This window comes from Phalaenopsis equestris, unplaced genomic scaffold (genome assembly GCF_001263595.1).
Source record: "Phalaenopsis equestris unplaced genomic scaffold, ASM126359v1 Scaffold000002, whole genome shotgun sequence".
NCBI classification, from domain to species: domain Eukaryota; kingdom Viridiplantae; phylum Streptophyta; class Magnoliopsida; order Asparagales; family Orchidaceae; genus Phalaenopsis; species Phalaenopsis equestris.
In genome coordinates, this window is record NW_018164444.1 from 41668197 (window position 1) to 41682756 (window position 14560).

Below are 14560 nucleotides of genomic sequence, written 5' to 3' on the forward strand. Positions count from 1 at the left end.
CAAACCCCACACCAAAAATAGTGCCGACACTTACAGCTCATACAGCTCCCAACTCATGCTCCTACAACCTATAAACATCATTGACAGCTCACCACTACAGCTTAAGTGGCTTGCAGCTCCAACAATTTCTTACTACGACCTTTTGCGGACAACCGATGCTCCTTCAATGGCTTTCAACTACATCCTATACGGCATGCTGGCTCCACGACCACCATTTACAGCATTCGCGGCACCTACTGCCTCCATAGCAACCGCCTACGACCTTTGCAACCTGTTATCAGAGCTACATTCATTTCAAACAAATCATAACTATTAGCGATGAACTACTGTTGTACATGTGCAAATATCAACTTTATTGTTGAAACTCAGAACAATGTGGAATACTTTTATTATTTCATTGATATTAACAAGGGTATAAATAACCTATAAATAACCCTTACAAGAACTATATAATAAGAAAAATAATAAAAAGAAAATGATATGAAAGTAAAGATATATCATATAATATCTTCACTAATTAATTCATATTAATTAATAGGAGATATACGAAATAACATAAAATAGGAAACCAAATAATTCTTAATTTAAGGAAGTAAATATAAAATAGGAAAGGAAATATCTCCTTATATTAAGGAAATAATTTATTCCTCATAACTTCTTATAGGAATAAATTATTTCTTATTATAATTCTTAACACTCCCCCTCAAGTTTGGAATGTATGTTAATAATTCCTAACTTGCTGAGTAGTGAAGAAAAATTAATCGTTTGGATTATTGAATTTGCTAGATTCAGGCATGGCTGAATTTTTCAGTTTGTTTGTCATATGTTTCGACGTCAAAGAGAGATTCAAGCTTGGCTGAATTTGTTGAATTCAGGCTTCGCTGAATTTTAAGTTTTGGAAAGAGACAACCGCAGGAGAAATGGTTGGCTGGAAAAGCAGCTCCCCCTGACGCTTGGGCAAGGAAGAAAAAAATGCTGCAGGAGAAATGACTGGCCGGAAACGCAGCTTCCTCTGACGCTTTGGCAAGGAAGAAAGATATTGCAGGAGCCCTGATGCTTTGACAGGGAAGAAAAAAATACTGCAGGAGGAAGGGCCGGAGATGGATTTTGCCGGCATTGTTTGATCCACGACAGTGATATCTCTGGCGGGATGATGATGAGGCGGGTGGTGGCATCGCTGGTGTCGCCCTGGCTGGAGCCCCATCGCTGGTGCAGACATAGAAAGATACAACACAAAGTTTTTTTTTTGTTTTTTTTTTAAATGGTTTGTGGTGATGTCTGGCCAAACGCCAAAGCATCTTTGTTGTCATGGTTTCTTGGGAGCCGTGTACAGAAGTGAAGTAAGATCCCTCGACTTTTTGAAAGTCCTCGAAGAAGGAGAATCCTCCAAAATATCAGCCCATGCATTTCTAGGTGATGGCGGTGGCGAGTAGCCTTCACGGCATCATCTGGACGACAGAGAATCACAGGAATGGACATTATGGGGAGGATTAAGGCGGTGCTGATGCAGCGGGGAACCACAATGGCGATCATCGGTGTCATCCGATGTCAAGATCGCTCCCTCCACTATTGCTGGCTGGAGACTTGACGACCATGCTGCTGAGGTTGAAGCCAATGCGCACTCGAAGATGGTTCAAACTCACCTTCAATTCATTTGAAGTCTCGATATAATATCATTAACATAAATAACAAACTCTGCAACCAATGCATTGGTAGCAACATGGATAATGATTAAATTTTCTTCAACATACTCCATGTTTAAGTTATTTAGGATTATACTCGCAACCTATAAAATGTTCTAATTTCAAAGATTGTTCTATCGCTTTCTCAAATGCCTTTTTTCTTTCTTATAACAACTTTCTATTGTAATGTTCATGAAGTGTGATTCATCATTCATAAAGAGAACATTCACAAAAATGAAAACTAAATGGTGAGTAGATAAGCATTCAAAAATTTCAATTGCCAGCTTATAGTATTTTAAAATAAGGAAGGGGTGTGCTTTTAATTTTTGTTCTTATTACATGTTAACATTTCAAATAAACTAATGACATGACCTTTGCTACTTTATTTCAAATAAAATAACTCTAGAATAAGTACTTCACTTCTAAAGAGCAAAACACAATATATATATATATATATATATATTTATACTTAATTTATAGACTAAGGGGCAACTTAGTTGTAAGTATTTTGAATTTAAATGTAAACTAGATACAAAAGTACAATTAATTCACTTTATTTTAAATTTTTTTTTATTTTTTGTTTGATTTTATTATTTATTTATTTTTATTTTTTTTTGTAAATAGACTTCATATTTTAACTTCCTTAAGGATATAAAGGGGTGTTGATGATGATGTTAAATGATGGAGCAAACATGTAACGATGAACTAGTCGTAGGCAGGTGGCCACAAGTAGTAGCCAATAAGTGGTGATAGTTGGTGGGCAATAACGAGTGGCTGACAAGTAGTTGCAAGCAAAGATAGACGCAAATGACGAAGTGACACATGAGAAATGTGATACCAACTACAACCTACATGACTTACAGCTCGTGCAGCTCCCAACTCATGCTCCTACAACCTATAAACATCATTGACAGCTCACCACTACAGCTTAAGTGGCTTGCAGCTCCAACAATTTCTTACTACGACCTTTTGCGGACAACCGATGCGCGGACAATTGATGCTCCTTCAATGGCTTTCAACTACATCCTATACGGCAAGCTGGCTCCATAGCCACCATTTACAACCTTCACAGCGCCTACTGCCTCCATAGCAACCTCCTATGACCTTTGCAACTTGTTATCACTAAGAGCTACATTCATTTCAAACAAATTATAATTATTAGCGATGAACTAATGTTGTACATGTACAAATATCAACTTTATAATTTCATCTTCCTAAATTTAAGAGAAGAGTTGACATGTGTACTCACTATGAATGATGAATTATTTTAACTGGACCAGACATCGTGATTTTTTCTCTTTTCAAAATTTTTCACATAAGAATTGAGACGTCTCATCGTACCTTTTTTCTTTCAATAGTTAAGAATGCGTTCGATTTTCTATAATATTAAGATTTTAAATTCTCTGCCACTAAGCTCTACCTTTCTTCTCGCACGCATGAATATCACAATGTCTCACTCCAGGAAAGAAAAAATCTAAATGCGCATCAAACCTCAAAATTCTCCTTGGTTTCATGACCGATTGATACAACATAAAGAGAGCGAGATCCCATTAAATTTGGCCGCGTAATTGCACGTGCTTTCGGCCAATTATTAAAAGCCCAATAAATTGTAGACGGTAATCATTCGCCGACAAAATTGGGCGAACCTTATTGCAGCAAATCTCCGCGTGCCTTCCAACTCTCCATAACAGATCTATAAGCAGTTTTCTTATTGTTTTTTTTATAATTTAGGCGCATTTACATACATACCACACAAATTTGTTTATTTATATATATATTGCAACTAAATATTATGTTTTTATAATTAGACCACATAAATCTTTATGATCATATAAGTATTTCTAAATTATCTTATTTTAACTTTTAGATTGTGTGATATACATTTTCATATATGGATGAAATGGCATATATGTAAAAAATGAAGTTTAGGTTTTAGCTATGCAAATACATAAAAAATGAGTGGTATGTATGTAAATTTCATTTCTTTTAAAATACAAAGTATTTAGAAAAATATGCATTAAATTATTTTATTTAAACACTTTATGAAACACATACAAATTATTAGATCGATTTAACAAGTGGAAGACAGGAGCGAAAAAAATATGATTGTGTAGAGTAAAGGGGTATTTACATGACTACGAAATGATTAATATGTATTTATATGTCTTGCACATAAAATTTAAGATTGAGTTGCATGACACACTAATCTTTAGTATTACATAAGAAAATATCATACTTACTAATTTTTTAAAAGCAAAATAGTCCTCATCTATATGCTTAAGAGATTAAAGTGTTGTAAATATAAATATTAAATTTTAATTGTTAGATATATAAATAGATAAAGATTGTGCGACATATATGTAAGTTTTCCTAAAATAATTTTAGAATAAAATTCCAAATGGTAAATAAGTGAGAGGCTTTATGGATTTTAAGTTCGAACTTGAGGTGAATCATAGTTGAACCAGGGGATATCATAAGAGAAAAATTAAAGACTTATGTAATGAAAAAAAATTCATAAAAATCATAGGAGGGAGTAAGCGAGAGATCAAGATGGCTAACCAATGGCGATCAACTAGCGGCTACTGATAGTGAGGGGTTGATGAAAAGGTTGTGAGATGTCAATGAACGGGCAGCGAACTAGAAACTAACAGTATCGTTGTCCTTGATTTAGGAAGGGATGAATGAAGTGGTGTGCAATAGAAGAGTGAGATCGAAAATAGAATAGGGTTTTGTGGTGCTTTTAGACTCTTCATTTTTTACCTAAACTCTTCGCCGGATGGGTATTTGAAATCGGGCCCCTGAACTAAAGTAACTTTTTTAAGGCGTGAGCAGCTGGCTTGACTAGATCAATTTGATGAGTCTGGCTGATATTTCTTGCTAAACAGCATGGGAGTTAGCCCGTCCACTGGTTGACAGATGCCTCAAACTCAGTTTGCAAGTCCTGTCAAACATAACTCATGAACCTAATTAGAGCTCAACTCGTGAGATTTTTCCAAACCAAACTCAGCACACTTGCTCTTTTGTCCTTCCTTTTGGCTGAATTTTTCTTTGAGGAATACAATAAAAACCCTTAAGAAAAATTTTCCCATATAAGTAGAAAATATCATAGAATGAGTTCTAGAACAGAGACATTTCCATACATACCACTCAATTCATATGCATTTACATCTCTAACCTCAAAAAAAAAAATTTTTCAAGTCATATCACACAAGTGGCACGTATGTCAAAAATAATAGTTTAGCTGTTAGATAAGTAAATGCATTAAAATTGAATTGTATGCATGTAAATCCTCCTTCAGATATAACAAAAATATCAAGAGCTTATTGTCAAGCTAAAACTCTCATTTTCAACTCATATAATTTATAATAACTAAGATCAATTTATGACATTTATAAAAAAATAAACGCAGTCCAATTCGTGTAGTCTACGAAAAAAATATTGTATCAGGAGTCCTGATTCAGTTTTGCATCAAAATTCCAATCATGACCGTGTATTGAATTAATTTTTTTTTATAAAAATATTCGATTTGTACATATACCATGTCCGGATTGATTCAAACAAACTAAATTTTAAAAGAACCGAACACAAGATCACAGCTTTGTTCGTTCGAGTTAGGTTCGTTTACACCCCTACCCAGTATTTTTTTCGTAGTTTGCTTGCACTGTGTAGCGCTAAAAAAACAATTTGGACTACTTTCATGGCTGTTGAGCTCTCTCAAGCTGCGAAGAATCTTTCAAAGGTGGGCGGCAACTTCTGTTGCCATCCATAAGCTCGGTGTGGTGCTGTCCATGGAGCTTCCTTCCTTTAAACTTCGTCCAATTGCATCTCCAGCTCCAGTACTTCGCCGAACCTTTACTGTGAAGCCCATCACCTACTCACTGCTCTCAAGAGCAAGCCGTAGAAACCCTCTTAGAACTTCGCTTACAGTGTACCTCAGAAAAATGGGTTTTTCTTTTTCTAGGGTTCACGGAGTAAAGATGTCCAATGTATCGGTTAATTTGATGAGGCCTCGCTCGTGTCAACCCGTTTTCGCTTCGAAGAAGGAGGCGGAGCTAAATTCCGGCATCGCCGATGCTGGCATGGTTGCCGCCGCAGCTGTTACGGTGTTTCTTGCTGTGGCGAATCGAGTTCTCTACAAGCTTGCTCTCGTTCCCATGAAGCAGTACCCATTCTTTCTGGCCCAGATTACAACCTTTGGGTAAGCTTGTTCTGCAAGTAGTTTTTATTTGGTATGTTGCTGATGAAGTATGAGAGGTTGTTTTTTGCAGATTTCTCTTTTTGTTCGTTCAAATCTTTTTAATGCGAGCACATCAAACTTAAAAAGGAAAGCTGATGGTTTCTGCCATTCAATTTCGTGCAGTTTTAGTTTTTAATGATTAGTCTTTCTTATTCTTTTTTTTCCTCCAGCCCATAAAATTCATAAGATCGTGAGATTTGCTTGTGCAAGTGCGACCTTTAGTTTAACATGTTAGAGAAAATTTATGGTTCTGCTAGAAACTTCAAATTCACCGCATTAAACTGACAGTAATGGTAAAATAAAACCCACTCACTAAGCTAGAAATGGGAAAAAAATTTTGTTGTATAATGGATGTTGTTTTTTCTATCCAAATTTGATGTGTTCCTATAAAAATACAAGGCTCCTGATTAATCTCAACCACCCCATCAAGAATATCAAGATTAAAGCTTTCATTTTCCCTGTTGGATACTGAATTGTTGGTGCATTCACGCCATCCAGACTAGTGTATTACAAAAGAGAAATAGAGAATTCAGAGAGAGAGAGAGAGAGAGAGAGAGAGAGTGTGTGGTTATGCAATTTTTTTGATTGAGATGAATGAGTACAGGAGTCGTACACCTAGGATTGTGTACCCCCCCGAATTCTAACATTGGCCGTCTATTGATAGGCTTGGGCTGGTATTCATTATGCTATACAAGTGACTGCATTGATGCCTTGGCAAAAAAAGATAAAATACAAGAATATGGTGCTTTTTGTGGCTTGATGGAGCTCTTAACCGTGGAAACAATCTCTTTGATTGACGATAAAGATAGAATAAAAGATTATGGTCGACATAGGTTGAGTTGATGAGTGGTTGTTCATGAATTTATTGGATGAAATCGCCTATATGTTGGCTTAGCCGAGCTGTCATGATTAAGTCAACATGTTGGCCAAATTGTCCTATGAATTGTGCTATCTTCAATTTGTTCATGTATGTTTTATTGGAATACTATTTGGAACTTGGCCATTTGGAAATGTGGCTATATAATGGCTATACAATAATAGAGAAATGGTTAATGGTTCTTCCAGCTTTTACATATTTGAATTACATTAGGATTCGAGAAGTTGCTCTCCTTTAGATACATTGATTCAATTATGGTTCTCAAAATCATGATAATAGATCCAATTGCCTGATGGACAAGATCACCCATATGATCATTCACTATCCCCAATTTCATGATGGTCTAACTTGGATCTTAGGGATGATGTGTAGGGTTTTCCATTGATTTATTGCTTAGAGGATCAAATTGTTCTTAGTTGAGTGGCATTTTGATCAAACAATGATCTCAATTATGAGGCGGTTCGATCACCCACCATGCATTTAGCTAAGGTATGAAAATGGCCTTCATCCTAACACTATAAATACCGCCAAGGTATATGATAAGGATTCTTCTTTCTTCTCCTTCACTCATTTCTTTAGTAAAGGCTCTATTGAGCTGCTTTAGCCCTTTTATTTCACTAATTGACTGGTGCATCATAGTATCTTCCTCAGGAAAAGTTCCTCAAGATCAGCTCATGGGTTTAATTGTGTGTAGGAGGCAAGCTCACGCTGAAGATGGTGTTCCTCCTAAATACATCTTTAGGGTAAGCATTCAATCATTTTGGTTAGTTTAGTTTATGGATTATTTAAGCCAATTTTTTATTTTAAAATTAAAAAAACTGACTTAAAAAAATATTTTTTAAATTGAACAGAATTTGAGTTTTAGTTTGGTTGATTTTATTTGGCTTTGGGTGAAATAAAATTTAAAATGTTTTCTAAATTAAATGGTTAAAGTCAATTTGTTAAATCGAATGTCACAATCAAACACATTAATGAACACTGAATTGATATTTAAGTAGTGGATATAATATGTATAATATATATTTGGTCAAGTATGATGTGATTTTTGGATTGATTTGATTTAAACAATAAAAACTGCATAAATAATCAGAACAAAGAACATTAAAAGTACAACCAAATTATTGAACCAATCAAATAAGATCGATTCAATTTGATATTTTAATTTTAACCAAATAATGCTTACTCTTTGTTATCTTGTAGAATATTCTTGCACTCTCTGATTAGATCATTTTAGCGATAACGACAATTTTTGCTCTTTTTTAACTAAAGGAACAATCAACCTTCAACCAAGATGGTAAGCAAAAACAATAATCAACGGTTCTCTTGTGGAGGTTCCAGGTCTAGCAATTTTAATTTTAAATCTCTTCTTCAAACCCTTCTCACCTTTCAGAATGATGGAAGGATGAACACTATAAAGCTTATTCAAAAAAACATAACCACTATTTTTCAAGATTATAATCTACTAAGAGAATCTAAGAGTACCGACAAAAAGGAAAAAAAAAATCTCATACTGAGCAACAAGGCTCGCACAAATTAAAATAATGAAAGTAATAGCCCTATTATGCTTTTTGTAGCTTTAATTTGTTTTTATCTCTTGTATCCACCATGATTACTAGTTGAGCCACCTTTCCAAAGAAAAAAAAAAAGAGAAACTAGCTAGAAAACCCTATCCCATGTGCAATTTAAGATGTTAACTCTAGATATTCATTTGTTTGAGAAATAGGGAAAGGAATATGAGGTGAATAAATAAATAAAAAACATAGAATCTACCATGGACTTTGTTGAAAACCATTGCCATGAAACTCTTTTCCTTGCCTCTTGATGTTGATGTTAATTGTCCTCTTACTATCATCATTCATGCTGTGGATAGGCCGAATCTCCAACCATTGAAAAATAAACTGAAAAGCTAAGAGTAGATTAGTTGTTTAAGAAATATTAAAAAAAAAAAGAAATTTCAAAAATGTCGATTGGATAATATAGACCTGGTTAGAAGCTTTAGAGAATCAAGAAGTGAATGCATTTGCTGTTCACAAGTTGCTTGAAACAATTCCCTCATACGGGCCTTGCATTTTTGGCAACCCGAGCTTTCTTCCTATGTATACTAATGTTTGACCACCTCATCCACTCTGCCCAATTCTAACAATCTTCAAATAGGTTTTTAGTTGCCTTTCTTTGTTATTGTTGCATGAATTCTGGTAGATGGCTCTTTTACCCCCACTTCATGATTGCAACCATCATTATATGTTTAAACATAAACTTTTGAGGAGTTTGGTGTTTTTGTACTTATAATGCTGAACATCTTAAGAAATTCCTTGACCTATGTTTGTATTGTGCTTCTTTAATAGTGTTGTGTGTCAATAAAGTGATATTAATTGTTGATGCTCTCTCTTTCTTCATATACTGTATACTTTCCAATGACGGGAGCAATTAAGTCTTTATATTACTTAACTTCATTTATCTTCTTTAGTGGTGCAATCTCTAAGGCTAGCTCATTCCGTATTTCAAAATGAACTTATTGGATTTACTAGTAAGGGTTTTTGATACCATGACATTTTTCCCAAATCGTAACACTAAACAAACTTCTAGGATGGGCCCATTTGCATTGTCGCTAAGCTTTCACCAAGATTATAACTACAAAAATTCTTTTAAGTATGACCTAGTAAAGGATATAGTCGACTTGGTATTTACCCAAGCCATAACCTTAGATAAATTTTTAGGATTGCCCTTGGTAAATGTTATAGCCTCTGAGGTAATCGCTCAAACCAAAATTTTATAACTTTTCTGATCATCCCCAATATAGAGATAATATCTTTAAGGCATTTGTCCAAGCCATAATCCTTTTTGGTCTCTTAGATGGTATGGCAATCAAGGCTATGATTGTTGAGGCATGAGCTTAAGTAGGCCCTTGGGATTATCCACTCAATACAAGTATGTGGTTGCTTTGTCGAAACCATGATCCCATTATGACTGGTTGGTTGGATGCCAATTGATGCTATAGTCGCTTAGACAATCACCTAGCCTATAATCCATGCAAAATCCTTTAAACAACTATTATGGGATAAAGTGTAAATCATACAACTTCACTGTGTAAATCATTATTACCACATGTGAAGTTATGATCAAATATGCGTCATATATGAAAAAAAAAAATTCCATTATAAAGGCACCTTTAAATTCACCTTCCTCTAAGGCATACTCCTTGCTATCAATGCTAATAATGATGATTTATTTATCTTTTTTTACTACATCTTCTCGGTTGAAATCCATCAAGGCTTTTTAAATATTATAATCATATATATTTTTGCAATATTAGATACACACCACCCTTCAAATACGCTTCAACCTTTAGATTAGGTAACAAGAGCACACCGACCAAAGTACCTAGACCTACTCTTGTAAGAGAAGCCAATACATAGGAAAAAGCTGAATGATCGGACCAGACCCTCGAAACATTTCCAAATAGGAAGTGTTTCAAATGTCATCGATACGGACACATTGCATTGAATTGCTAGAATAGGAGATTAATTTCTTTTACTGAGCATGGAACATTATATTGGGCAAAGAGTGAAGACCTAAGGGAGGAGACAGGTGAAAAGTACCGGCTACCCACTTATGACAAAGGGATACTTGTGGTTCCACGAGTGCTCTAGAACTAACCTAAGAGAGATCAAAAGTAGCTCGCTTAGACATAACTTCCATACCCATTATACTGAGAAATTGATGTGTGCAACCTCATTATAAATGGAGACATGAAAATGTGCTATCTGCACAAATAGTGAACAAATTGAGCAGCACTACTCAAAAACTTTCTCAGCCATATTCTTGACTTTGTTGAAGAAAGGAAATGAGATCTATGTCGATAAGAGATATCTGGTAAAATTTTTAATTGATTATAAGCTGCATGATCAAATTTGTTATGATATGTGCTTATGGATGCGTATCATATTCTGTTGGACTGATCATGACATTATGACAAGGATAAATTTCATGATAGCCACAAAAAAATTTACACATTTAACAAGGATGAAAAATATATTATACTTCTACCATTAAAGAAGTAAGAAATGATGAGTACCATATAAAGATATGAGCTACCGTACCTCGTGCTACATTTCTACAAGCCATGATAGATGCACCAGTGAGACTGACCTTGGTGATGCTAGAAGGCAATGATATGGAAGAGCCAATGCCTGGGGCAATGATATTATTACTAGAGGAGTTTCAGGATGTTCTAATTGACAGTATGCCACCTGGATTTCCACCCTTACATGATATTCCACATGCTATAAACCTTATCCCAAAATCATTCCCCCCGCCCCTGACCGACATACAGGGTACGAGGAACTATAGAAACATTCAAAAAATATGTATATGCACCCCCTCCTTATTCCAAAGGCATGTCGAGGATTTGATGGCCTGAGGACTAGTTCACGAGAGTACCAATCCATGTGTTGTGCCAACTTTAATTATGCCTAAAAAGGATGGTTCGTAACACGTGTATATATAGCAGGGTCGTAAATAAGATTACTATCAAGTATCGACGTATTATTTCAAGATTTCATGATTTGTTTGATCAGTTACATGGAGCCAATGTCTTCTCTAAGATTTGTTTGTACATTTATTATCATCAGATCAATATGAGGCCAGAAAATGAGTGGGAGACAGTCTTCAATACTCGAGTTGGGTTGTATGAGTGGACAATCACACACTTTAGCTTGTTCAATGAATCGAGCACTTTCATGTAACTGATAACCAAGTTTTTTGAGCCATCGTTGGAAAATTTGTGATTGTATATTTTGATGACATTTTAGTGTACAATAGTTCAGAGGAGGAGCACTTGCAACATTTATAACAATTTTTTTGAGGTTCTTTGCACATAATGTCTATATGGTCACTTGAGGAAGTGCCATTTTCTTACACCATAGACGTGTTTTCTTGGATATATTATTTTAGCAGCCGACATTAAGATGAACCCAATGAAGATCAAAGCTATTTTGTCTTGGCTTAGACCTCAATTATTTACTCATGCCCGCTAGTTTTGATGGACTGAATTTTTTTTACACGAGGTTTATCAAGAATTTTAGCTTGATGTCGATAACGTTGATATAACTTCTCAAGTCAGATCAAATTGCTTGATAAAATGATGCACAAACTAGTTTTGATGCTTTGAAAAAGAAGACGACTCAAGCTCTTGTTCTAGTACTTTTAATTTTCAATCAAGCGTTCGAGGTGGAGTGTGATGCCTCCAATGTAGGAATTGGTGTTGTGCTAAGTCAAGGTCGACACCCTGTTGCTATATGCAGTGAGAAATTGAATGATTCCAGGAGAAAATTCTCTAATTATGATAAGGAGTTTTATGTTTTTTTAGAGTCCTCAGTCACTGGAGTCTTTATCAACTGGCGAACAAATTTACTACGCTGGCCATTGTTGACCTCATTTTTTGTGAGCCTCATTTTTAGTGAGGTATTAGTGAGGTATAGTCTTTCTCTTAGGGTTTAGGATTTAGCCTTAGGGATCTCCCTTTGACAATCTTAGAACCTTAGAAATGAGACCCGACTCATTTTAAAAATTCAACATTACCTTTTGGAGTTTCGCTTGTGTGGTATCGACTTCTAGCACTTAGAACGGTGAAACCAACATGAGGGAATCCAAAAGGAGTCCCTATAGGACCTTTAAGCCTTATGGTGGCCTTTTGCAGAATTTGTACTCCCGCGTGCACAAACTTCAGAGAGTCGACACGTCCTATCACTACAATTCGCATTGCTTGCACCGTTATCTGTCGAGGACTTGAATAGATTGTTGGAGACGATCGATCGCAAATCAAAATTTTATGAAATTTGAATTTTGACGTGTTTTTGACCCGATTGTCGACGATGTTGTCCGAGCGACCCCGGATGACAAAACGGACTGTACCGACGAGTCCGAAATGTCGACTTTGCCTAGGGAGGATACCCATTTTGCTAAGGCACTGCGTGCGAATAAATTGCAGGAGAATTAATATATATATTAATAAAAAATGAATCCCTTTATATATAAAATAAAATGAATCCTCCTTTTTCCTTTTAAAGCCCTAAATCCCTAAACTCACGCACCCGAGCTCTGCCTCCCTTCCCCTCTCATGTTCTTGTGTCCCGCTTTTCCCTTTCTCGGTCTCGAGCCGACCGAGCCCTTCTCCTCTACGCGAGGGAGAGTTGACCTCTCGTTCGTTCTTGCCTGACATTTCCTGCCCACGGCCCTCCTTCCTGAAGCCGCGCCAGCCTCCCCGAGCTACGATTTTCCTTTTCTTGGTAGTTTGACTCTGAGGAAGCTGCCTCCCTGGTACACTCGAATAGCAACTTTCTCTTCTTCCCGATGCTTCTCTCGCTGCCACCTGGCTCGCCACTTGGTCATGGATATTTCGGTTGTTTCGCCTTCTGTGAGCAGAAAATGCGTCCTTTTTTTCTTTGGCCCGATTCGAGTATCGAGAGTGGGGTGTGGGTCTTCATTCTCTTCTCTCTTCTCTGCCTATAAACATGGTTTCTTTTGGGTTTTGTGGTTGTTGAAAAAGTTTTCTAAGGAAGGGAGAAGTAGAAGTCTTTGCTGTGAGAAGAGTTTAGGAAGGAGATTTCTATGAGAGCATCTCCTTGAAGTTATTTCTTGCGTTGCAGTGCTCTTCTCTCCCTCTTCTTCGGTGCCTTGCTTCCTTTCGGTTTTCTCTCTGCCGAGCCTTTGAGCATGGCTCTGTTGGATGGTACAACATGCTGGTTTACTTTACTTTCATGTATTTTGAGATATTCACCTTAAGAGCATGTGAAGGATAAAATATGGGCATATTCTAGGAGCTAGACTTGGTTACTTGCTTAGAATTGTGAAGCTATGACATGTTTCTGTTTATCGTATCATATTTATGTTGGAAGCAATTAGAAGAGTTAAAACATGGCTTTGGAATACTTTTGCTCCTCTCGCAAGCATGTTGGGATATGTATTATGAAGCTTTTCATCTATTTTCATTTAGCATGAGATATTGGAGAGTTTATTTGGCCTTTCATGAATGCTAGAGAGTTCACTTTACTTTTTTATACATATATGGGGGCTCGGTTTAGCTCCTGCGGCTTTCCCTTACTTGAAATGCATGCCATGAGAAAATTTATTTAATTTGAAAAGCTCTGTAACTTGTTTTGAGGGCTTGGTTTAACTCCTCGTGAGGCATCTCCCCTGCTCAAGAATTTGTTGGAATTGTTTCATGCTAGGAATATTTAGACATGCATGTTGTTCCTTGGCTTTGGATGACTCGTTTTTACCTTAAGGTGGCTGGAACTTTAATTTCTGTTAAAGCCTGAATTTGTATCAATGTTTGGGTCCTGTTTTAGCCTTGTTGGACTCGGTTTTGGCTTGGTTTGGAGGCTTGGTTTTATCTTGAAATGGCTAGAACTTTAATTTCTATTGGAGCTTGAATTTTAATCTATGCTGGGCTCGGTTTTTGGCCCCTACTGGGCTCGGTTTTTGGCCCCTGCTGGGCTCGGTTTTGACATCTTGTGGGTGTTTTGGCTTAAATATACATATGGTGAAGGAATTTATTTTTGATTTGGAGGAACTCCACGGCTGTTCTTGTTTAAAACATATGGTAGTTCTATATTTTGATATCTTGAGGGCATGAAGATTTTTTTTTACTCTTTTGTTGTAACCTGAGTTTGAATCCCAGTTGTGGCTCGGTTTGGCTCTAGTTGGGAGCTCGGTTTGCTTTGTCTTGCCCTTACCCGAGAGGTGGTTTGGAGGTGGTTTTGC

General features: G+C 36.3%; 1 protein-coding gene across 1 annotated transcript in view; it reads left to right on the plus strand.

Moving 5' to 3' along the window:
• The first annotated feature begins 5322 nt into the window (after positions 1–5322).
• LOC110027749 (protein CLT2, chloroplastic) overlaps positions 5323–14560 on the plus strand; it is a 46695-nt gene continuing 37457 nt past the window's right edge. The window contains exon 1 of the mRNA XM_020729295.1: positions 5323–5880. Coding sequence (XP_020584954.1) covers positions 5471–5880 — 410 coding nt within the window. The 5' untranslated portion in view covers positions 5323–5470. The remainder of the gene's footprint in view (positions 5881–14560) is intronic.